Genomic DNA, 25,533 nt, shown 5'->3' on the forward strand with positions numbered 1-25,533 from the left:
GTGTATGCCTGCCACCACCATTTTAACCATTTATTGATACTCTGTTCTGTAGCGATGCATCATATTTATACGTCGATCATATGTTTTGTAGGTAAAATCCTAATCTGCAAAGTACGATATTCTCCTATGAAATGTCTTGGAGTAGAAGAACAAGTAGCATAAAATAGAAAATATGTAGGCTAATATTTATTTTATAGTCACAAATCATGCAAAATGGTTTGTCAGAATGCCAGATAATTTTACAGTGATGCAGCTCTCAGGGGACCAGGTGTTGACCGATTCATTGTATTAGTTTAGAAATTAATAAATGGATGTGACTACAACGCCTCCACTTGGAAGGCTTCAACATCTGTTTGTTACAGTATAGTAGTAGTGAACTGTCACTGATCTCCACCAGATGTCATTGTAGCTGAAAAAATGACAGTAACCTGATGTAGTCTGTCAGTGAAAGCTGTTCTCCAGCCAGTGTCAATACAATATTTACTGTAATTTACGTTAATGTGCAGACCTGTCCACGAAAAGGAGAATACTTGTACACTAAACTGTGTCTATAGTAAAACTCGGAATTGCAAATGACTAATCAGCCTTAAGAGCCTATAATCATTCAATTAAAATACGATGTTGATTAATAAAATTATTCAATTTTTCCAACAGCCCTTTATTTGCCTTTTTATGGTTTTACTTGCTCCTTCACTGTATGTTGCAGGGGATTGTTAAAGAGGGTTGGAAGGCTGAAAAATCTGGAAATGCTGAGGTTCACGAAATCAAAAAAAAAAAAAAAAATACAGAATGAGCTGGAGAATATTTATTTCTCACGGAAGGTTCCGCCCTGAAACTTCAGAGTCCACATGGGTTTCTGATGGTTAAACATGGACAAGCTGCTGAACCAGTGTCCTCCCGGTTTACATACACTACTGTCTAGTCTTACTGTGCGCCACAGCACAGCAGCGTGTGTGTCAGTGCATCTGCTGAAGGTCTGGTTGGGTGTTTCTCTTTAATTCTGCGGCACCTCTCTCACTGTATGCGGGCCTGCTGTTGTGGAGGAGGGCGGGCCGTGAACACAATGAGCACATTTCGGACAGTAAACTAACTGGTGCGACATGTACGGAGCGTGGACATGGGATGATTTCTGCACGCAGCTCGCCTAACTTGGTTTGCATTGATTGAATTTGGGAATGGCATGCAGAGCTTCAAGCTGAACATAAGCCCCGTCTGCTGTCTGAAAACTGACCTCGGGTAAACCCTCAGAGGCTCGGGCGGACTTTGGAGATATTCTGCAGAGGTATTTTTGCGCAGAACGGACACTGTGGCGCAACGTGAAGGAGGAATGATCTCCCAATCAAGTGATAGGACAGGCGTCTGAGTGAGGCTACGATTATTTAGGAATAGGTTGAGGTAGCCACTTCGCCTCTGTGTAGCGCTGCAAAAATGATGTCACTGATAGATCTGGACGATGATCAGCGATGGGTGCCCACTCATGTGAATGTCACCGTGCTCCGCGCTAGAGGACTGCGAACCAAGGGCAAGCACGGCAGCCGCTACCTCTACACCATCATCCAGGTGGGGAAGGAGAAGTACACCACCGGGCTGGTGGAGAAGGCGGAGGTGCCACAGTGGAACGAGGAATGCTGTTTCGAGCTGCTACCGGGGATCCTGGAGGACGGCGGCCGGAGCGCCTACCCCCCGGGGAGCGGAGACCTGGTCCTCACGGTTATGCACCGAGTGCTTATCGGGCTGGACGTGTTTCTCGGTCAAGCCATCATTCCTCTTGATAAGATATTTCAGGATGGAATGTGTCCAAGAGATGAGTAGGTTGTTTTTGAATTTTAATGTAGTCATGTAGTTTGTCCACGTAGCTTCCTGCTCACACATGAGATAGTAATGATGTGATTTTTATGTCAGACCAGCATACGGTTAGGTTATATGGTAAACTCTAAAAGAGACTGACATTCAGCGTTTTATGTACTTCTCCATTCAGAAACTGTAGAAAGAAAAACGAGTATTAGAGACTAGTTTCCTCTACTCACATTTTTCCTCCTTATGTAGCTGATCTTGCATTGACAAGATCCTCATAGTGCACTATAATTATCAACCATGTGCTTCATGTACAACCCAAAATACAGCAACTGAGTTGACTTATTAGTCTCAGTCATCACTTCCCACAAGGATGCATGCACAGATGTGGTAGTGTTTTGGATCAGCAATGCTTGAGCCATAAACACATAAAAAGCTCATTAAGTTCTATTCCTCTAGACTGATATACTTGAAATTCATACTGATATCCTTTAGGCTACTCCAGCAGAAGTCCCACAATGCACTGCAAATCAACAAGATGAGATGCAGTTTCCACAGTGGAAACTGCACAAAGCCTCCATTTTTATACACAATCTCCCACTATTCAACTCAGTCTTGGTAGTTTATATGTTTAGACCTGAGCAATATGTATTTTTTAACATCCATGATAGAACATTTAACAGCTTATATTCTTCTTGCACCCGTATTACCCCCAAAAACTAGTGAATATCATCCCACACTGTGATCCTGCATGTATTCTGTGGCTATCGAAAGTGAGATAGAAACCCATACTTGGTATTCTAGCTCAGATATAAATAGTAAAGGGATGTGGTCTGTGCCACCGGTGGCCCATTAGATTCAGCTTTGAAAACTGCAGGGAGGTAGAAAATCATAGCAAAAATGTTGGTTATGTAAGGGCAGAATTCTTCAAAATTCTTGCAATGCACTTATTTAGATGAATGGAGAGGCAGTGCAATGAAAATGTGTAGTTTAGTCTTAACAGTGTGGTTTAGGTTTCCCATAGTGTGAATGTGACTTCCATACACACAAATATATACAGTCACACATTCAGAGGTGAGAAACACACATTTAAACAGGTTTAACACAACTGAAGCTGTTAACCTCATACAGTTTGGTAAAGAGTGATCTGGGCAGATTTGCATTGTGGGAATGTGAGTTTGACATGATACTGTCTGTTTATGTGGCTTTAAGTAATATTTAACATTACATTTAAATATATATAGAGTATATAATAATCTACTAATTGCAGCAGTATTCCACAAATTCACAAATTTATTCAGAATAATTTTTATTTATGATTTAGTTATCACAGCAATAACTTCTCATTAAGTTAAGTTAGAACCTCTTGACAATCAGTAGGATTCAGGCACAGGTTGCATGAAAGTGTGATGTCACTACAACTGTGTCTTATATAGCTCATTGGATGTTATGAATGTGTCTTACAACTCATCAAACAGTTGCAGTAAACTGAGTCTTTCAATATGCGACTGAGCTACAGACTGTAAGAAAAAGTTCTTTAGTTTACTCTTGTATTGTATCTTGAAAATGTGGCTCTGATTCTTTTCTAATTTGACTTATTTTGAGTCTTTGAAGTCCTCAGTTGTCCCACAGGTGACGTAACAGGAGTCACCAGTAAAATGTGAAACATTTCCATCAAAAACACTGAAAAGCAGTGTAGAGTAAAGCAATACATCACATCTGGCTTTAATTGTGGCTTCTCCGCCCTCTCTCTCTCTCCCTCTGTATGCTCTGTGAAACTCGCACTGGATTCCTGCTGTTAGTTTTGGCTCTCTAACACTTTCTCTGGTCCACTCAAAGGACGTAGGAGGCAGGATTTCATTGGTTGACTCCTCATATTGTTCATGTCCTATACAGCGCATACACACCAGATGTAGGTGGGTGGACTTTTAGGAATTCGGTTTGTGATTTCCTGCTCTGAGGCTTGTGAAATAGTTTGTTTTCAAAGATTTTTCAAAGTACAATCCCTAAACAGTACTTCCAGATTATGTAATATGTGGAAAGCATTGCCAAAAAGAAATCAATGTTTTTTGTTGTTGCTCATTTTGTCCCAGTGAATGGCCAGATGACACATGCAACCTCTGATCTGTGCTTTAAAAAGACAGCAGACACTTCATATATACTGCTAAAGTAATGTATTTATTTAAGGAAGTGATATAAAGTTGTCTTTTTTCTTTTATTTCTCCAGATGGTTCAAGCTCAACTCGAAGGTAGGAAGGAAGGAGAAGGAACGTGGTGAACTTCAGGTGACAGTCCAGTTCACCCGCAACAACATGACAGCCAGTATGTTCGACCTCACCATGAAGGACAAACCTCGCTCTGCTTTTGGCAAGCTCAAGGATCGTGTCACAGGGAGGAAGAGGGGGGATGTGGAGTCTTCCTCAGCCATTGTGCCAGGCCGCTACGCCGCCCTGTCAGGATCTCTGGGGCAGCCGTTTGGAGAGGAGGGCGGACCGGTGGTGGAGTCACGAGATGTCGAGATAGCAGAGGAGAAGAGGAGCAAGATGAAAGATTTCTTCAAAGGAAAGCTGCGCAAGTCGTCTGACACCAGGTCATGCTCATCGCTGGCTTCAGAGAGTAGTGTGTCTTCCATGGCCAGTGATAACCCCTGCCCTCCACCCAGTCTGGATCTGCTGTCAGACCCTCCCAGCTCCCCCATCTACACTAGCAAAGTGAGAGTGGACACCCACTATGGAGAAACAGATTTAGCTAAAAAAGGTAAGCTTTGAAATCATGTAAACGTGTATGAAATAAGGGCTGGTGACTGTTGGAATTACCCAATAATAAGTCAGTGTTTACCTCAGTGTCTTAAAGCAGAGGTGGGTTGCCTCGCTGCAGTTGAAGACCACCTTAAATTTTATTAAATAAAACACTGAAATTAAAGAAAGGGCATTTACTGTTTTTAAAGCTGGACTAACTGATATTTTTTATAAATAACAATTGATCAAATGTCTGCATGTAATGGGAAAGAATCTTGGAACATTTAGTTTTTGATTTTTTGCTTCTTTCCAACAGTGCTCACCAGCCAGCACACAACAAAGGTTCTAACACACAAGCGAGCCTTCAGCGATGAAGCTAGCAAGATCACAACAGCCTTCCCGCGAACAAATCTCACAATGGAGTCTCTCAAGGGTCAGACCATGACTCAGTCCAAGTCTTCCTTGTGTATAAATGGAAGTCATGTCTACGACTCTGAGCCATCGACTCCAAAGAGCTCAGGAACTCTTCCATCCAAGCTGGTGCTGCTGGAGAAATGTTCCCCGCTCTCCCGTTCCCTGCAGAACCTCACCAAGAGAAGTGAAGACAAAGGTTCCTTTGCCGAAGGCCGCCGCTGGTCGTTTGACAAGATGAAGAGAGATGAAAAGGAGGAAGAAAAGGAAGGTCAGGCGTCGTCTCCTCCGATTCAGCAAGCTCAGTTAGGGGGTCGCCCAGTGCAGGCGGCAACCCCAATCGTCTCCTCTGCTGCTGATTCACCTGACAAAGGGAGGAAGCTACGAAAGACGTTATTCTCTGGAGGGAGGAGTGAGTCTCTCCCAGCTAAGTCAGACCTGAACCAGGCTGCTTCAGCATCTGAGGGGAGGCTCAGAGGCTGGTTTGGCTCCAGTGACTCCCAGAACAAGCCAAGGTGAGTCAGGGTCATTTACAGGCTCACCTCTGGGCTCCACCGTGTTTGATGAATGTATCTTGTATCCAGGCACAACAACCGGCACACAGGCTGCCTGTATTCAGTTGGGTGTCCTGAGTTCAGTGTTTGCTCTCCTCCCTGCTCATTTGAAAATGGAATTGATTTAGTTCATAGTTTTCTCCACGACCATCATCATCTCATACTATATTTTCCACAAATAGCACTCCAGCATTTCCATCTTCTTCACCAGTGTGTGTCTTCATTTCTTGATGACAGATGCAACGTCACTGTGGTTTAGAAAAATGCTCTTGCAAACGGATGTGAAGAAAATCATTCCATGTTGATATGAGCTCACCCAACAGAATAACTGCCAGCACAGATGGTCTTGAATGGCTACAATGCATATTTTATTTTTTGCTTGATTATTTTGCAGATGTGCTTTGCTTTTTTTGATTTAATTTGTGTTACTGTTTCCATAATTCCGTCATTTGGCCAATTTTATATCTACTGTTGTTTAGAGTGAAGTTAGTTGAGCAAAACACTTTGTTGTGGAATACCAGCTAGTGTTTTAGTTGTCTGTTGTGTTTGTGTAAGAAAGATGTTCGCCATTTGGTAACCTGGCACATCATTAACTAAGAGGACTATTGTGCCCTATTTTCCTCCACAGGCTGGAAGTTTCTCCTAAGGTAGAAAGCAGCTCAGATGTACCCCATCTCCTCCCTCCTCTGTCCCCTATCCCCCATCAGTGCTCCTCTCCCTCTGCCTCCCCCTCCGCTCATGTCTCACCTGATGACTGCAATCAGTCCAATCCCTTCACCCCCTCTTCCTCTCCCTCCTCCACTCCCCTGTCTCCATCCAACCCTTTCTTCCCACATATGCAGCGCAATCCCTTCTTTGAGGAGCTCATAGCTGAAGAGTCGCAGAGGTCCCCTCCTTTTGCGCCTTGCTCCTCTTCTGGCTCGTCCCTTTTTCACCACACCACTCTGCCCTCCCAGCCCTACACACCCAGCCCTGCTCATGATGTTAATGCTACAAATATGGCTTCCATAAAGCGGGAGCGCCCCAGGCCAGTAGCTAGACAGATATCTCTCCCTGCATTATTACCCAAAGCAGCTGCACCTAACTCCCATAGCCACGCAGCCCCTCGGTCCATGTCAGAGAGTGCAGGAGAATGGGATGACTTTTTTGATGCTTTTGCCTCTAGCAGGCTCAACTCACCTAAAGGGAGTCTTCCTCAGACACAGCTGAGAACCAGTCCACCTTCATCTCATAGGCGTAGTTATCCAGTTTATAACAATGCCAATAATCATGCACAAGAGCTGCAAACATGTGAAGAGCAGCCTCCACCTTTGCCCCCGAGGAGGCTTTTAAGAACTTCAGTGAATGAGATTTACTCTGATGGCTGGCTGCACAGAGGTCAGGAGCTAGCTGTCCATAAAGAAGCCTACCTCCTCTCACAGACCGGCGTGGCCTCACTACAACATGGAAGAGAAGGTGAATGCAAAAGAAACAGTATATCTCCAGATCCTCACACGAGCAGCGAGACCTCTGACTCCCTCAGTGTCCACTCCCAGCCGTTCACAAACATCACGTCTCCAGGACTCATCTCTGAAGAGAAGCTCAAAAAGTTCAAATATGAACCTCTGGAAGATGACACTGACTGCTGGGGAGGGATGTTGTTCGAGCAAGACTTGTATGGACGCATGTGTAGAGGAAACTATGGACAGCCCAAAGTAAACAGTCATCGTTTGTCATTAAACACTGAGGAAACTGCAGGAAATAACATCACATTGAAGAACTCAGGATCTAAAATGCTTCTTGATAGTGAGATATCTGTTACAGACCTTTTGAACATGTCAACAACTACTTCCCCTAACCCAGACGTGAAGGCACTTGATAGTATTTCTGGTCCAGTAGAGGAAGCAGTAGAGTCTAATCCAACTGAAACCACATGCATTAACAACAACGTTTCTTTCTCACTAACTTTAGGAGACCTGAACATGAATGTGAATAATTTAGACTTTAGTTTTATTGATTCTGATGGTTCCTCTCAGTCAGAGGTAATTGATACTCTTAAAGGCATCAACAGTTTAGGTGGGAATTTCCCACAACTGACGGAAGATTCCCTGACGGCCGTTTACCACGAGGACACCACACCTGAGGATATGTTCACTTTAAAGGACACCTACATATCTGACATAGACCCTTCATTTGCAATAACTGCTTCTTCGAATAAACTGTGCAAACTGTCTGCAGCTTGTCAAGACAACTGCCAAGACTGTCAATGTGAGCTGGATAACGTGGCACCACACGGTCACAGCAAAGAGGACGCTGAGTTGTCGTCACAAAATCAAACATCTAATTCATCCAATCTTGAAATTGAATCCAGAGGAGATAAAACAAGAGGTGACAATGATTTTAAAAAGACACAAAAGAACTTTGATGATAATGGAAATCCACAAGCTAAGCTAGCCATGCTTAAGCAGACAGAGTTGTTTTCTGGGGTGGTTAGTGCACGTTTTAGACCAAAAGGAGTGTCCCGACAGAACAGCAGTGGCAGCCCAAACAGCCAAAGCAAAAGTGAAGACACAGAGTTTGAACAGCTGTTGTCCCTCGTTCAAAACATTTCACAAGTGAGGGAAGGTCCATTGTCATACCAGCCCACTAAATCAGCTCTTTCTTCCTTACTGGCTTTAGATAAAAAGACAGATTTGCACGTAGATAGCACTGATACAACATCACAAATATCTTCAAAAGATGACACAACATCTCTCCTTCCAGAAAACTGTGTGACAGGAAAAACCTCTGAGATCAGTTTTGAAGACCTCCACGCAAAAGTAGCACCAAACTCAAGAACCCCTTCAAAGTCAAAGATTGGGCAATCTTTGCAAGAGCCTGAACCCTCCTCTCCCTCCACCCCCTCTGCACTCTCCCTGTCCGCTGATGCACAGGCTGAGCTCCACCCTACCCCTCTCTGTTGCCCTTCCATACATCCCTCAAGCATGGGGCCCAGTGCTGGAGACAGCACCTCTCTGGTTGTGGCCCCCTACACCTCCTCCTACTCTACCACCTCCACCACTGACCAGCCCCTGGTCGATGCACGGCACTCACTTTTGCCTGAGGAGACACAGCCAGCTAACAACCTGCCCCATCAGGAGAGCAGGTGAGAATCCTCACACTAGGTTATGACTCATGTAGGCATTTACAAGCTGTGATAACTTGGAGTAACAGACAAGATTTCCACATACACTACAAAACATGTACAGTAAATGGTATTTTTATTTTTATTTTGTTGCTCTGGTTGCTTTGTTCACTGTTGGCCTGGCTTGTTTGGTGTTGAATGCATTTTTGTATTTATTTCTAAGTTCTGCCTTTTCATCCAAAGTGCTTGGATGATAACTGCTGTGCACTGTTCTTGGCTTTGCTTCACATTTATGTTATTCATCTCATGCTTCAGTCTCTTGTTGGCTACTGTAATTTGTTGTTTTCTTACACATTGTTCCACCTAAACTAAGCTACTGTTGCTGCTAGTTTCGCCACCTGCTAATGAAAGCCAAAGATATATTCAGATAGTAGAATATCTAGACGTACTGAGCGAAAAAACACTGTCATGACTCCCATGGCGTAAATTATTGTGCTAGAATATAGATCATGAGACCGTCATCAGTCAGTCATGGTCAGAGTCTAAGTTAGTGTGTAATTTTAGATTTAGATTTAGATTAATGTCTTCCCAGTAAAACAAGGGGAGCAAAAAGTGAAACCTGTATGATACAAAAGAATGAGTTGGGGGTGGTGGAGGATTAAATGATCCAGGGGACCCAGAGCCAGACTGGACATGCCAGGAATTATAGATAATTATTGTGTCACAGCTGTTCAGGGGACCCAGAATTTCTAGTGGCACACCTGGATTCAGTCCCAGGAAACAAATATTTCATGTACTTTATTAGACTTTACTTTTTGTTTACACTATAATTACCACAGATACAGGAGAGGAGACTTCACATTTAGAATAGAAATGTGCTTTCATATGTTACAAACAAACAGACAAAGACCCATAAAATCGCAACGTCCAGTAGCAAGCGAGTCACTGCTCTTGGCATTTTTGCAAATTTCTTGTTGAAATTTGAGCGATACAGCTGCAGTTTCTAATGCTCAAAGAGTAGAGGGTGGTGTTTAAGTGTTTCCTGTCGTGCTTATTATTCTAGAGTCGGATTTTCTGGTTTGTCTTAATATGTTGATCTTTTTCAAGAAATGTGTGTGCAGCTCAGACATAACTGCTGGATCAACTGAAATAATACAGTAACTTGACGTCATTAAGAAACAGTTGTGCACTTACAGCAAACATACAATATATCCACGTTGGAATGCAAGTGCTGACGTCTTTACTTTGCAGACCTCATCCAGTGAAGCCTTTAACCTCCAGCCAATTAGAGAAGAAGGAGGGTCGTTCGGTTCTGGAGAAGCTCAAGTCCACAATCCACTCTGGACGCACCGCCCACCAGGTGGTGGCTGAAGCTGAGAGGAGTCAGGTACTGTGAAACAAAAAAAAAAACACAAACCCTAGTCTTCATGAACCCTGATAGACAGCTCGTTTGCTCTTCACACAGAAATGTTGCAGGGATTAGTACGTAAAGCTGTGATAGTGATATGAACTGCCATGAACAGTGCACCAAAAAAAAAAAACATGAAAGTGTGCAGCTGCTACCTACCAGCTCCCTGTTAGCCTGAGGTCACTTTCAACACTGGGGAGAGAAATGCTGATCCCATTACTCCTCTCTGGTGTGACATAATTTTTTGGCCCAGATAAAATTATGTTTCTAGTCTACTTCTGTAACACTTTGGACTATTTCTGTAACAGAACGCCAATGAATAAGGTGATATGGCTGGATTCTGATGCTGTTTGGGAAAATGAAAATAGTTTCCAGGTCCTTGCCACCATCAGTCTAACCTGAAAATTAACCATGTAGAATTGTTTATTACCTTTAACTACTTCTGACAATGATATGACATGTTTTTTGCTTTTGAGGGTCTCCGTATTTCACATTTCTGTAATTACTGAGCTGGATTCTGATGGGGGTTGAAACTGCAATGAAAAAATAAGTAAACACATAATAAAGTCACAGCCCTACTACAGCATTACTTGGTTACCTCGTCAAATAAAACAACATTCATGTCTGAGTAACTTATGCATTCAGATATTTTAATAACTACCGCATGTAATTTGTGGTTAGATTATATTTGGATATGATTAAGGTTGAGTGTTACAAATGTGTAGATTTGAGCTGGTGTGCAAGCTACCATTACCACTCATTGTGTCATCTTAGTGGCAACTAGGATTAAAAAAAATCACAGTCCATTCTCAGATGTTACCCATAAAGCTGTGCAAGTTTCACTGTGTGCAAACAGGACGAATGAAGTTATTAAGATGTCACACTGAATCACAGAAGGCCATTAAGTCCACAGTCTATTTAATGCCTCCATGAGCAATTCTTAACACCAGCACTGCAAATGGTATTAATAAAAACACTGCAGGAGCGTAACCGGTGTGATGACTTCATTGTTTCCTGTGACTCACTTCAATTTTGCCAACTGCAACTGAAAATGTGTCTGTTTTTCGACAGAGTGAGGTATTTAATACCGTGTAAGCATTCACTCCAACCACATTCTTCATGTGAATAGTGACATAGAGTTACATGAGAAGATTGAGACCACTCTCAAAGATGTGTGTTAAGTATGAAACTACAGCCAGGAGACAGTTAGCTTAGCATAAAGGGTGGAAATAGCTAGCCTGGCTCTCTGACGGTAACAGAATCTGCCTACCGGCACCTCTAAAGCTCGCTGATTAACATATTGTTTCTCTTTTGTTTAATCAATACAGAGAGTGATGAGTAGTGGTGGGCAAAGCTAGGCTAGCTGTTTTGCCCAGCTTTCAGTCTTTATGCTAAGCTAAGCTAACCGTGTCCTGGCCCTAGCTTCATATTAAATGGACATACAGTATATGAAAATGTTATTGAAGAAAGTAAGCAAGCATATTTCTGAAAATATCAAACTATTCCTGTTGATTGACAAAGTCTTCATATGACTTCCTACATCTGTCATGTTCCTCTCTCCTCTCTTGTAGGAGGCGACCGTAGACAACTCTGCTCAGTACCAGCACCTGACCAACATGGAACTGATCTCCCTGCTGCTACAGCAGGAGATGGACATGCAGAAGCAGCAGGCGGCCTCGGAGCGGCAGGAGGCGCAGCTGGAGAAATGTGAGGCCGAGCTGAAAAAGGTCAAGGCACAGGTTCGAGACCTGGAGGACTACATCGACAATCTTTTACTGCGAATTATGGAGCAGACACCCACGCTGCTTCAAGTGCGAACCAGACACAAGTGACCACAGCACTAGACTGTATGGTTTATCACACATGATGTGTGACCGTCTAGTATACAGTTTCCTCAAGAGTGGGTTTGAAACAGGGTTATTACTGAAGATTGGGAGTCACTGTTCTAGAGTCAGTTACAGTCAAACAAATGCTCCACAAATCATCCAGGTCTTCTCACTGCTAATACTGCCCTGTTGATGTTACCCAACGTGCATGCTGGTTTCTATCTCAATTTGGCACGGACAAAAAAAATTACAATGTGGAAAGCTTCAATCAAAGCGGATGCGGATGATTGTTTTACCCATGCTTACTAGAATAATTTAAGGTAGTCAGCTGTTGTCAGTTTAAACTTCAAACTCACCGCTTATAATGTGTATAAAATAAATACAGGCTAGGGAAAACACTTTTTTTTGGAAGTGCATTAAACATGCTCTTCAGGGATTAAAGTATTTCCACTGGCAAAATATGACATTAGCTCAAGTAACCTTAAACATGAAGCTCCAGAGGTGCAAAAACAACATTTTAACACACAATTTTCAACTGAAATAGTTTTATGAAATACAAAGTGCACAAAGGTTAACTTGAGTTAATTTCATATTTTCAAGTAGAATTTAAGAAATGCCACAAAGAAGATAGCAACACATCATAAAATGCTGCTCTACAATGTGAATACTCTGAAAAGAGATGTTTCTGCTTTAACATTGCTGTATGATAAGAAAAAAAACAATATTCATGTGTGTGCCAGAAAAGACAAGAGGATCAAGACTTGTTTTCATTTTGTTTCTCACTTCTTTAAATTCTTATTTCTTGTAACACTAAAACAATGAGAATGTTTTAATATATTTTTATGTTTTGTTGTCCATCCTGCAATTTTTGTTTTGTTGAAAAAGCATTTATCTGTAGAAATAACAAGGCATCGATGCAGTAAATAAGAGTATTATAAGTTATTTCTATCAAATACTTTTGTCATGATAATATATTCTCTAATACCACTCTAGTACCAGTGTAGCTACTTGCAATGCTTTACATGACCGCAGTACTGTACTGTAATAAAAATAAAGTGCACATGAATCAGTCAAAGTTTGTGACTTGTGATTGCTCAGACCTGTGGTATGTTCGCTGTAATGCTCATTTCTCTCCACTGGAGGGCGCTCCTTACTCTGGGTGGAAACCTGCTGGTTCAGCTTGATATTTTAATGTGACTCCACAGAATGTGTGTGCACTCTGATTTATTAGAGATTATATTGTCGTAATGGAGTCTGTTGGGTTTCCAACAAATGTTGACAAGTTGCCCTCGCACTGCTGGTCATTGAACTCTGGCTTGTCTGTGCTCTAAGTGAAATATAACACAATAGGCTGTGTTTTGTTTAGACCCAGGAGATTTGGTATGTTTCCTGTTTAGACTGAGCATCTGTACTTTTTGTTTTTAAAAAACACATTTTTATAGGTCTATTTGTTGCAGCTGGTTAAGGTGAATTTGAATATATATTGTTTTGTATGTAAAATCTTAATCTGGAAAGTTATCAGTAACTTTATCTGTCAAATAAATGAAGTGGAGTAAAAAAAAAATAAAGTGACATAAAATGCATGTACTGAGTATGGGTAATTTAAAATTTTGATTTATTGAAAGTTCAGTACTGTAAATGTTGAGTGTATAAATAGTTTTAAATGTGATGATGAAAACTGCATTTATAAAATGTTATTTTACAGGCTTTTTTCCCGCACCTTTCTTTTTCTGTATCATTACTATCATTATTCTAACTGTGTTTTTCTTAGTATTTTCAGGTACACATGGATAAGAGGTACTATATGATTATTATTATTATATGCACATTTAATGTTAGACTTTGGTCAGTTTATAAACAGCAGTCTCTCGCTCTTGGCCACTGTGACAGGAGCGTAATGAAAGTGTCCGATGAGAAGATAGACATCATATTGTTTCGCTCCAGGTTATTTAATAAGTCACACGTGTTCCTCAAAGTAGTCCCGGGCTGATCATTGGTCCGTGCAGAGACATCTTTTCTTTCTGCAGGCCACTCCTCTCCACACAGCCTAACGATTAATCACGTCAATCTGACACCTATGGGTGCATAAACTGTTATCTCTCCACAGATCAATCCGAAGAGTTATGCAATAGCTTTCACCTTATCGATTAATTGGGATGTGTAGTCATGCGGTTCAACTTTGCCAGTATTAACGCAAACGAGAGGACTACAGCTCCCAACAGACGTAGCGGCTCATCGCTTCACTAGTTAAACACTGAGTGTAGTTCGCTCCACTTGACAACCCGTTCATGATTCAGTTCATTAATAAATAAGTAGTTCGGTGTCATGGCGGAATCTGCAGCATGTCCTGCTTTCCAGCTCGGAAGACCCCGATACGACCAGGTAAGTCCTCCTTATACCGCGTTAACGCGCGTTAATGACAGTTTGTTTTTGAGGGTTTCGGGTGAAAAACAGCCCCATCCTCCGCCCTGCTCCTGCCCCGGCTCCTGCTCCGGATGCTGACACTTTGTAGCTAAAGTTGCCTTTGATCAGCGACCCGATTCTTTGTTGTGTTTTCTAAAAAACCACAGCAACTTTCAACTGAGAGTGAACCGGCTGTGATTAGTTCTGAGTTCATTCTAGTTTTACCAGCAGAAATAATTGCCTGTCGAGAGCGTTCATCATCTCCACTGACAGATTTCACAGCCCTGCCTCGGTGCTGCTCCGTGACAGATTATATCAGTGTGGAGATCTGCAGCCGAGATGCTATCTTAAAGGTAGCCGTCACTTTATCCCGATGGATGTGTAACTGCATTTCTTTTGTTCTCTCTGTGTGTGTGTTTTTGTTTTGTTTGTTTTTTAACTTTGGGTTTAAAATCACTGCTGTTGCAGATTTGTGGGGTTTTTTGGGGGGTTTATTTTTCAGGATGCTTTCTGCAGACTGACTGTTGCCCCACTTTTGATTTGAGATTAATGGCCTGTGCATCCTTATCTGAAGCCCATTACTCAAGTCCCCATACTCAGAAATGAATTTGCATTGGTCAGCCCTGAAAGATAATGTGACCTTCATGTTAGCTCGGATAGCACATTAACTGAGGAAGCTGCCTCTTTGTTCAGACAGCAGCCTACAGGAAATGATTCACCTGATGGAGTGAAGTCCATATTCAGATGGTGTAAATAAGTCACCGATGTGAGATATTAATGCAAACTTGACAACATGGATGCACTATGGAAAAGCCCAAAACCCCCGAAAGTAAACTTATGATAAATTTCTCACACATATTGTGACAGAACAAATTCATGAATCAATTACTGAACGTGTCAACAGGCTAGTGGCCCTCGGGGTCATGGGACCCCTGGGGCGAGAGCCTCTGTTTGCAGTGACGTTTATTGTTGGAAAGTCAATCAAACAGCTGCAAATAGATGGAAAATGGCTGCAAAACAACAACAAAGAATCAAAACGACTATGAGACTATAAATGGAGTGGCTAAATAAAACAAGTGCAAAGACACAAAATGATCCCAAAGATTCAAAACAAGAGAAACAAGCACAGAGAGCCACAAAACAGCCACAAAGAGACACAATATGCCAATAAAGAAATGCGAAATGACTTCAAAGAAACACAAAACAAACATGAAGACACAGAACATTCCCAGAGATGCAGAATAACCTCAGACAAACCACGGAGAAACACAAAATACGACCACAAAGAGACGAGACAATCTTGGTGTCCTTCTTCTATGTAAGAGGGGTGGGGACTTTTTACTATCTATTGTTTCATAATCCATTCATGAAGTCACCAATAAACACAGGATACTACATAGTTCATAGAAAGCCTGTATGACAGTTTATTAACATCCTTTGTCTCGTGAATTATCATCACAAATCACACCGGCTCATTTCACTGATGCACTGCTTATATATGTAGTTCCACTATTGGGAGATCATTACAGTCTGGCCCCTGTAATCTTTTTTATTTTTCCATCAGCAGTCAGAGTTTCACACTGGGTTGATAAAGGTGCTGTAATACTTTCATTTCTTTGCGTCAAAGCAGTTAAAATTAGGCCAGTCCTTGAATCAGCATAAATCTTGCTTGGTTTCTGTGTGTGCGCTCCGTCTCTTGCTAGCCTTGTTGTGTACTCTCCAGGGAGCTGAAACTCATGCATAATTAAAGCGGGCTCCTCACATGGATCCTCTCTCTACCCCACTCTTACAAAACAGCACTGCAGCACATAAGGCCCGTCAGAGGAGGAGACGTGTGATGGAGGAGCGGCGGCGGCAGAAAACAGAGAGAGATACAGTGCAGAAACTTGGTTTATCTACAGTCTTTAGCAGGACCAAAGGTTGTTTCCAGTCTTTTCAATTAGGACCCGGTGCTGGAAAGATAATTAAGATAGAGATTTGTCTGTTCCACTGTCTTTCCACTGTCTTTCCTGCCCTTCATAACTGATAAACGTCTCTGAGGCAATCTGATAGAAGCTACCATGTTTTCGACCATCTGGGTTGCCAAAGAGACTCTTGGCATAAACTGCTATTGGGCCTTTTCAGACTGCTGGCACACACACTTAGCAATTGGCATGCTGATGTAGACAGCGAAGGGAACAGAAAACAGGGCTCTTGACCAGCAGCTCCAAGCCTCGCTTGGAAGAATGTGTTTGGTAAATCTAAACTTGAGTTTGTCTCAAAAGGCATGTTTTACATTTCAGGTGTATTTAGTTCCATTGTGCATACTTTTTTATACTGTTTTGTTTTGAGATTTGGCCATTGAGAATATAACAGTAAAGTTTTCCATGTCAATAATTTGGGAGAGGATGTTCATTCTTGACCTTTGGGAGCAAGATACTGTGAAGAGAGGCTAAACTAAAATTCCCTTTTTGTAGCTTTCCACTTCATCTCACAGTCTTAACTTAGCAAAAACGTAAAAACGAGAATGAGGCTGAGCTTTAAAGTTGCTGGGAGGTGGATTTACCTTTCGACAGAGTCAGACTACCTGTTTCCCCGCTTTCCGTCTTTGTGCTAAGCTAACCAGCTGCTTTCTGTAGCGGCATCTAGCTAATGTCTTAGCAGTATTGATTTTCTCATTTAATAAGTAAATCTTGGCAAGAAAGCAAAAAGCTTATTTCCCAAATTACTTCGTCAACACAGGAAGGGTTTTTGCATCAATGTTAATTTCTTTACCTTTAGGAACAATACTGTAAACTGTGTAAGAGAATCTGAGCTCAGAGGTCCACTTATTAATGAGTCAGTGCATTTAATGAACTGAGCCAGCAATGATTCATCCTCCTGCATGGGAATTTAAACTTAATGAATCAAAGTTATCACAGATGGTATTCAGGGCTGTGCAGCAGCTTCCACTGCAGGCACAGAGGCCGTGTCCTCAGCACTGTCTCTGGAACTTGGCTTTAATGACCTGGGAAGGAGTTTATGTTGCATTGTCTTTTTCAAGGCTGAGTCTGATACTTTTTGACAGTTTTTGGTGGCAAAAAAGTAAAAAATAGAATGAATGGATTTTTGTATTCCTCCAGCAGAATTATATTCCTGGCAGTGTGCAGAATTCTTTAAAACAGCATTTACACTGCGTTATAGGGAGTTAAAATATGATTGAACAGTACAGTTAATTAATATAATGTGATAAAATTTAGCAGCAATATTTCTGACATCCTGGCTATGGCACTGTGGATAATACAGCTTATATATATATATTCTCTACATATGAAACAATAAACTGTGCTTGCATGTGATATTCTAAACACATAAATAACCTTTATAATTCTGGTATATCAAAGTGTCTGTGGGATACAGATAAAACAATGTTTTACACCAATGAGCAGCAATAAATCAGTTCAGAGGATTGTGGGAAAATTATTCATTAACAGAAGGTCCACTAACACAAAGAATTAACTTTGTCTCTTCCAGGGTTCCTTCCTCGGTCGTCTGAGACACTTCATAGACATCATTGACCCCAGCACCCTGTTTGTGTCTGAGGTAAGATCTTCTGTAAAGCTGCTAATACGTCACTAATAGATAAATACACAATGTGCAGAAAATCAACACTTCTAATGACTGCTGATGAATCATTTTAGAGTTTGCTGGCTCCATCCTCTAAAATTTTACGAGTTCCTGCTTTAGTGAATTGAATGTTTCTGAGTTTTGATCCGTTATAGATAAAGTAAATAACTGATTGATGCAGCTCTAAAAATGCGAGGACTTTGCTCCTTATGCTCCTTTATTGAAATGACGAAAAGGGGTTTGTAGATACAGACATTTATATTTCTTAAAGTCTCGTATCAAAAAACTGTGAAAAGGCTGTTATTGTGTCAGCACTGCTACCAGAAAATTTCAAAACATGCCAAACTGCCAAGACATTCATACATTGTTAGTCTAATTACGTCTTGCTTTTCCCTTTTCCTTTGTCCATAGAAACGACTGAAGGAAAGCATCAAACTCCTGGATGACTATAATCATGGTACGCTTCCACCTGGAGTGTCTGATCTTCAGGTGAGCACAGTGTGTTGTAGTTTGATGTGGTCACATCTGTTCCTGAAGGAAAATCTGATTAAATAGCAACAAAAAGAAACACAGCAGTACACATTATAAAGTCTGTAGTAACAGTTGGCTAAACAAAGTCCTGGCTAAGGCAAAACACACAATTATCATATTTAAAAAGATGGTAGTTAATGAACTTCTCGATGAAAACTTTATGATTAATAGTAGCTTTTCTTTCACCTTTTACCGTACCTGTGCAGCTGTGGGAAGCCCAGAAGATCAAGCAGGTAAGTGAGCACCAGTCGTAAGTGAGCCCAGTTTAACTGCACTGTCATGCTCCTGGCAGCATGAGGATGATGCCATGCTCTCTGCACGCAGGCCATCATTCATCCTGACACAGGAGAGAAGATCTTCATGCCATTTCGAATGTCAGGTACGACCTCAGATGAAGATCTTTGCAGAGGTTGTTCAAGTTGGTCCATTGAGTCATCGTTTTTACACTAAAAATCATGTTTCCACTGTGCAGGTTATGTACCATTTGGAACACCAATTGTAAGTCCCACATGAAAATGACATTGCACGTGTTAAATCACGCATTTCATAGAACATGGTCATGTCTGGGAAAAGATGAAAGACTTTGGACTTATTTTGTCCAAAAATAAGATCTTATTCCCTGGTTTCATCTAGGTCATTGGCCTTCTTCTCCCAAATCAGACTGTGGTGTCTACCATTATATGGCAGGTACTGTAAATGACATACATATTGTAAAACCATTGCATTGCAACACCTACAGTATCTATCTATCTATCTATCTATCTATCTATCTATCTATCTATCTATCTATCTATCTATCTATCTATCTATCTATCTATCTATCTATCAACCAACTCTAGTTTCCTTCCTTCACACCTGCGTTAATTTTTTTAACCTTCATCTCTTCTCATTTCTTTCATTCTTTCCTACAGTGGCTGAACCAGAGTCACAATGCTTGTGTGAACTATGCCAACCGTAACGCCACAAAGGTAGGAACCACTCCATCTAAAAAATTATCATTATAAATTTTTTTCCCTTTTGATTTTGACTTTATGTTGTTTTCATTAATTGTTTCATCACCATAATACAAAATGATGCCTAATGTTTTTGATGTCTTGACTTTTTTATATAAATTAAAAAAAGAAAAGACAAATATAAAATGCAAAATGTCACAATGGAGAGTTTATAGCTGTCTGGCAGTGAACAGTGTGTAAAACTGTGACACAATATTTCTTTCATCCCTCTTCAGCCTACGCCAACATCCAAGTTTCTGCAAGGCTACGTAGGAGCTGTGACCAGTGCCGTGTCCATTGCAGTGAGTTTGTTTATTTTTTAGTGATATCAGCATTGTCTTTCAGGATGGAGAAATTTGGTTTAAACCTTGTCTTTTCTGAATATTACCTGCCTATGTCTAAGAGCTGTAAATGCAGTCTGTACAGAAGTAGTTGTAGTAATGTTTTTAACAGTACTCACAGAAAAATAATGGTTCTTGCCGTAAATAGCTCTTTTTTTATCTCTTTTTTTTTTTTTGCTATTTTTATTTTAGCTCTTTATTGATTGATGTGGGATTGTAAATTAACCAATGTTAGGGCAGTTTCAAAGTTGAATCCATATTCATGTAGTTAGCAGTTCTGGTAACTCTGTTCTGCTTTAGGAATACATTTAGCAGTCAAGTTCTCCTACTGGAATAATGCCAATGTTTTACCTAAGTTTAGATCCCTAAACGTCTAGTAATAACAATAATATAGCTACAGATAAGGTTAATTTTACTGTATAAAAATGCATTTAATCCATGCCATATTATTTATTACTAAAATCAAAAGTTACTGGAATTAGTTTTGAAAATATTTTTTATAAGCTTTCTTTAATACTGACCTGATGTCTGTTGTTGTTTATGTACTTTTATTTGTATCTTATAGGTGGGGCTGAATGTGCTGATTCAGAAGGCCAACAAGTTGAGCCCTGCCACCAGAATGATAATACAGAGACTTGTCCCCTTCCCAGCTGTAGGTAAGGACCCTGTGTACTAATTACAGCGTTGCTGTCGTTATGTGGCCCTCTGGTGGCCGGAGTCGCAACATCTACCTCATGTCATAGTTTTTTCTCTACCAGAAATTTCACGTGTTACAAACTCATTGTTTAAGAGCCTGCACATTTTTTTTATAATGTTTTACTGCAATGAACTGCACAGTAACAGAACATTATTAATCTATTTTTCTAATACTACTGCACTTCAAGGTTACAGTATTGAAAGATTTGTGTGTATTTTTGAAGCAATTTTCTTCTTGTAATCTGTAACTGCATTTCTGTGATAATGTATTTTTTAAAAATGATATAAGCTGCCTTTCTCTCCCTGCTCAGCGAGTGCAAACATCTGTAACGTGGGTCTGATGAGACACAATGAGCTGTCTGAAGGTATTGATGTGCTGGACAACAAGGGGAATGTGGTGGGATCCTCCAAAATCGCTGCAAGACATGTGAGTGTGTCTTTAGCACACTCAGCGTACTTGTAACTTGACTGCATTGAATATGTTTACATACTTGCTGTTTTACAGTGAATTGAAAATATGATGGCTGATAATGGAGAAAATGCACCATTTCCTTCTGGACTCCTGTAATTCAGCCCCCATCTGATCCCATCAAAGGGAAAATTAAATCCAACTCATTGCAGTGTTTGAAATGAAGCGTGTGCACAATGTTTTTTTTTTTCCCCAGGCAATCACGGAGACCGCCTTCACACGTGTGGTCCTCCCGATGCCGATCTTTGTCCTGCCCCCCATCATCATGTCCTACCTAGAGAGGTTTGTATACGAATATGTATCTAATAATAAATATATCATTGGGGTTTTTTTTCAATTAACTAACTAAGCAAATAGACAAAGACAAAGAATGAAAATTTTCTTTTTAAAGGAGTAAATTTTAATAATTACTATTAAAAAGAAAAAAGGGTAACTGTAACAACTTGAAAGCAATGCAACACTTTTTTCAAACTTCATTGTTTCTTTATATTGCTCTCTGTCTTTACAGGGACATATTGTCTGCTTTATTCTGGTCTGAAACTATGTAAATATTAAAGAATTTGGGCGTGTACTGCACCAGAGCCCACATATGTTGTGCCTCAAGTGATACAGTATTCAGACAAACATGTAGGTCACTACAACCAGAGAAAATGCTAAAAATAAATGTAATAACATAGCTTTGAACAAAAATTAGAATTTCTGTTTCTATTGTAACATTAAATAAAAGAAGAAATCTGCAGTCTGACTCATTAAACTCATAATTGGAACTTTCACACCCACTAATTGTGCGAAATAGCTCCCCTAAATCTGCACATGATGTTTTCCGCCAGATCTAAAAATAACGCCTGGCTCTGCAGTAGTCATCTGAGATCGATCCACACAGGCTCACATTTCCTTTTATCACTGCCTTGACTTGTGTAGGCTGCGATTCCTGCAGAGCAACCGCAGATTGTTGCTGCCCATCCACAGCGTTGTGTGCCTGGTTACCTTCGCCCTCTCCCTGCCTGTGGCCATCAGTCTGTTCCCACAGATGTCTCAGGTACAGTATATCCTGTCTGATGAACTTCCTCTGCTGCTGATTCAAGGCCAGATGGCTGAGGGAGCAGCTGGGGAAAAAAAAAAAATTCAGATTACATATACACCACTTGACATGCACAGCCCGGCCCACAAGCTCGTCTTTACCTCTCATTCCAGATGTCTCTTACCACTGCTAATTAAAAGTCAAAATGATTTTCAGGGCTTAAAGACAGAGACGTGGAGCTAAATTCAGTTTCACGTGTGCTTTTGCAGATAGAGGTGTCTCGCCTTGAGCCGGAGATCGCCATGGCAACAGATTGCAAGGTGGTGTCCTATAACAAGGGTTTATGATGGATGGCGTAGGAGAGGACAGGGAACGAGGATGGAAATGAGGCTGCATTGTGAATATCTGTCAGGGGGAACCTACTGTAGGGGTGCTCCTGTCCGCAGGTTTGGGAATTATCTGCTGCAGTATTATAGCAGAGCCTGTAGATCATCGTGTACTAACCCAGGGTTTCTTAAACCTTTTTTTTTTTTTTACACTTCTCATGATCCTAGCAATTACTGAGTCATGGTTTCTAACGAGCTTGAAAATGGGAAAGATTTTTCCGTCCTTGCTGTTTTCAAGAACAAGGAAGCTGCTCTGTATATAGAAATGATTATATATTTACTGTAAAATCAGTTTTTTAGAATTAATCAAATTATTTTAATATATAATGTACAGCTTCCCAGTTTCCCACCCACGTATAGTTATGACTACTCAAGTATGTTTTCAGCCAGTTTAACAATGAAAGTTTAAACCTGCAATAACTTACTTTTTGTCCACGTGGGGGCAGTGGAAACAAGCTGTAAACACAACACTGACATAAGATCATCTTTTCATGTGGCCAACCTCATGATATTGGCAACTTGTTAGCAAAGAGTTGCCTATTTACACATCCAGCAGATACAGAGCAAAGTTATTTATTTGGAGTTTGCTGGCCACCTATAGAAGTCCATAAGTCAATCTTTTCTTTTTGGTCTCCACTCCACTGGGTTCACCAGCTAGTCGCTAACTTTGTCAGTCTGTGATTTACTGCTACAGAGTACAGTGTGTTTATCAGAGCCGTTCCCGCTGAAAGCAGCTGCCAGCTGCAGCCAAACGCCCTGCTGATGAGTGGTGAGACTGAGCCAAAACAGTAGAGTTGAGGGAAACTGCACAGTTGGGTGATACGACTCTTTTCATTTACATGTAACCATGTGCTCCATTGTTAATATTAGTATATTGATTTTAGCTGCTTTTAAAACAATCCAAAAGTCTTCACATCACCAGAGGAGGAGCAGGAGCTTGGAGCTTGTCCACAGGTTAGCCACTGTAAGTCAAGCCACCAATCCAACCTTTCTACATCGCGATCCGTATAAAATGAAACTATGTCCCTTGTCACTGGTTGCGTATATGTCACTGACCACATTGTGATCATTTCAAAAACAGGTTGATTTTTCTCTCTATTTTACTTTTTTTAAAGTGCAGCAGAGGGAAAATCTTCTTAAATTGTTCATTGTCAGTGTCCTGACCCACCAATTGGGAACCATTTTCCATTTTCCTAAAGCTTTAGCTCTGAAGATCTATCAGAGTTTGATAGATTATGATCAGTACAGCATGTTTTAGAACAGTAATGATAACGATATATCAACCAACTGTAATTTTTATATACATTAAGTATTTTTCACTTGGGTGCTTTGAAACATGATTCTAATGAATACCACGTGGTGCAGTGTACAGTTTCTCTATATACGAGCCATAGAGCAGATGTGGTTCAGACAATGTCCCTAAACGATCTGCGGCCTCTCTGTGCTGCAGTTTCTTGTTACTATCTACTACGTCAAAACACGCTGCTGCTGATTTATCTTCAATAAGCTTATACAGGCTGATAGATCTGCGCAGTCAATTTACTGGTCAGGCTCTTGTCTGTTGTCTCATTGTGATGGAGACAGTCTGCAAAAGGAGCTTTGAGTGAAAGCTTCTTCTTTGCACTCTGCACCAATCAGGCTGCAGTGCTGATTTATTCAGTATAATGATAAACTTTCTGATGAGGGAACACTATAATAATAATAATAATAATAATAATATAATAATAATAATCAGTAATTTATCACTAGGGAACAATTTTGCCAATGTGAAGCCCGGCTGCATGTGTATGGGAACATGTGGAGACTGTACTGTAGATGTATATCAGTATATGTGCTTTTTAAACTATTAAATGACAGCTGATTACTTGCCAGGTGTTTTAACCCAAACAATGTGAAACAACAGTCAGCATTCCACTGTTTTTTTCCTACAGTAGCCAAATACTGTATATTAACTTGACAAAGGGCATTTTACTCCACTACTGATTGTTTGTGTCTGTTGTATTCCTAATGAATTATTTCTTTTGCACAATACTTTAAACACAAATGTGTAACCTATATTATACTTCTGATGATGAACTAGTATTTTTAATTCTTTGTGTAATACTTTTACTGCCACTACATGTTTATTAAATGTTTGCTAGTCAAACAATGTGAAACATTTATCTGTATTATTTGAAGATATATAATAAATACTCTTTCGCCATTTACTTTCTCTTGTGAAGACTTTATATCCAGACACTTTGCTTCAGTATTGCTATAGAAGATAGAAGAGAGCACTGTGGCCATCAGGGTTTGTACAGTTTGCACCATTTACATTAGTCTTTAATTGGCCTTTTAAACTTTTGCTCAGTTAGCTGTCATATCACTAATTTCAATGTTAGAAAATGTTTATTTTCTTGTCTATTTCTTACATACAGTACTGTATTGCACCTGTTTCCATGGCGACAGTAAACACTCATGTTACGGACTGAGGGAATGAAAGCAGGGTGCTGGATTTTATACACTATGATGATGATGAAGATACATTGTAAATAGACCACATTTCATACGCACCCAACCTGTAAAGAGATAACTGATGTCTTCTATTTACCATAGAGTTTTTTTTAATCATGGGATGTTCACAGCTAGAGTGATGACGTCGCGTCGAGTGAGGAGAAGCTGCTCAACTGCTCTGAGAGGTTTCTATTTAACTCGTCCTCACAACCACAAAGTTTCCAATAACACTAAATACTGCATATCACAGTGGATCTGTGTCATTTGTCCCCCCGACCCGGTCGAGTCTTTGCTAGGATAACATGAATAACAGCAGCAGAAGAAAAGTAAACCGGGGAACAAACAAGCACAGAAGGTTTTCATACCTGTGGTAATATCGAAAGTCAGGTGAACAGGAAACGGCACGTGCAGGGAGGAAACAGAAAAGACCACCTGCTTTAATCATGGATGTATCATAAGACATTGACAATCTTTAACAAATACAAATCTCTTTGCCACAAGCACTTTTTTTTCCTCCACATTCACAAACCTGAATTTCTCATGCAGATATATTTTACATATATTTTTATATCTGTATAGCTTTTATAATCATTTATTATCATTTTGGCAGAAAAAAATGTAAAATGTCATTAAATGCACATTTACAGTGACCTCTTTTTGTATGTGTGTGTTTGCATGATGATTGTTCATTTATACTTCCTGAATAAACATTTTCTAAAATATAACACAGTCTAATGTCTCAACATTAACAATGTTATTATCTATGTTCATATCTATCTTTA

The 25,533-nt window shown here is 40.5% G+C and overlaps 2 protein-coding genes across 2 annotated transcripts; both read left to right on the forward strand.

The window, feature by feature from the left end:
- Positions 1 to 805: 805 nt before the first annotated feature.
- On the forward strand, positions 806 to 13,538 carry LOC130173605 (uncharacterized). Its single transcript, XM_056383019.1, has 6 exons — positions 806 to 1,808; positions 4,022 to 4,551; positions 4,849 to 5,458; positions 6,126 to 8,621; positions 9,852 to 9,987; positions 11,580 to 13,538. The coding sequence occupies exons 1-6, from the start codon at positions 1,429 to 1,431 to the stop codon at positions 11,838 to 11,840; spliced, it is 4,413 nt and encodes a 1,470-aa protein (XP_056238994.1). The 5' UTR covers positions 806 to 1,428; the 3' UTR covers positions 11,841 to 13,538.
- A 348-nt stretch (positions 13,539 to 13,886) lies between these two features.
- sfxn5b (sideroflexin 5b) lies at positions 13,887 to 24,465 on the forward strand. Its single transcript, XM_056383020.1, has 14 exons — positions 13,887 to 14,216; positions 17,730 to 17,798; positions 18,234 to 18,311; positions 18,560 to 18,586; positions 18,678 to 18,732; positions 18,826 to 18,851; positions 18,987 to 19,040; positions 19,265 to 19,321; positions 19,582 to 19,647; positions 20,252 to 20,342; positions 20,694 to 20,809; positions 21,048 to 21,133; positions 21,773 to 21,890; positions 22,142 to 24,465. The coding sequence occupies exons 1-14, from the start codon at positions 14,160 to 14,162 to the stop codon at positions 22,217 to 22,219; spliced, it is 978 nt and encodes a 325-aa protein (XP_056238995.1). The 5' UTR covers positions 13,887 to 14,159; the 3' UTR covers positions 22,220 to 24,465.
- Positions 24,466 to 25,533: the final 1,068 nt, after the last annotated feature.

The sequence above is a fragment of the Seriola aureovittata genome, chromosome 8 (genome assembly GCF_021018895.1).
Source record: "Seriola aureovittata isolate HTS-2021-v1 ecotype China chromosome 8, ASM2101889v1, whole genome shotgun sequence".
Lineage (NCBI taxonomy): Eukaryota > Metazoa > Chordata > Actinopteri > Carangiformes > Carangidae > Seriola > Seriola aureovittata.

Bases quoted from the DNA above. Each gene is read 5' to 3' on its own strand.
- LOC130173605 (XM_056383019.1), top strand. From the start codon at position 1,429: ATGATGTCACTGATAGATCTGGACGATGATCAGCGATGGGTGCCCACT. The intron at 5,459-6,125 runs GTGAGTCAGGGT...TTTCCTCCACAG, and splicing joins GACTCCCAGAACAAGCCAAG to GCTGGAAGTTTCTCCTAAGG. The intron at 8,622-9,851 runs GTGAGAATCCTC...TTTACTTTGCAG, and splicing joins CTGCCCCATCAGGAGAGCAG to ACCTCATCCAGTGAAGCCTT.
- sfxn5b (XM_056383020.1), top strand. From the start codon at position 14,160: ATGGCGGAATCTGCAGCATGTCCTGCTTTCCAGCTCGGAAGACCCCGA. The intron at 19,041-19,264 runs GTACTGTAAATG...TCTTTCCTACAG, and splicing joins TGTCTACCATTATATGGCAG to TGGCTGAACCAGAGTCACAA. The intron at 19,322-19,581 runs GTAGGAACCACT...ATCCCTCTTCAG, and splicing joins CCAACCGTAACGCCACAAAG to CCTACGCCAACATCCAAGTT.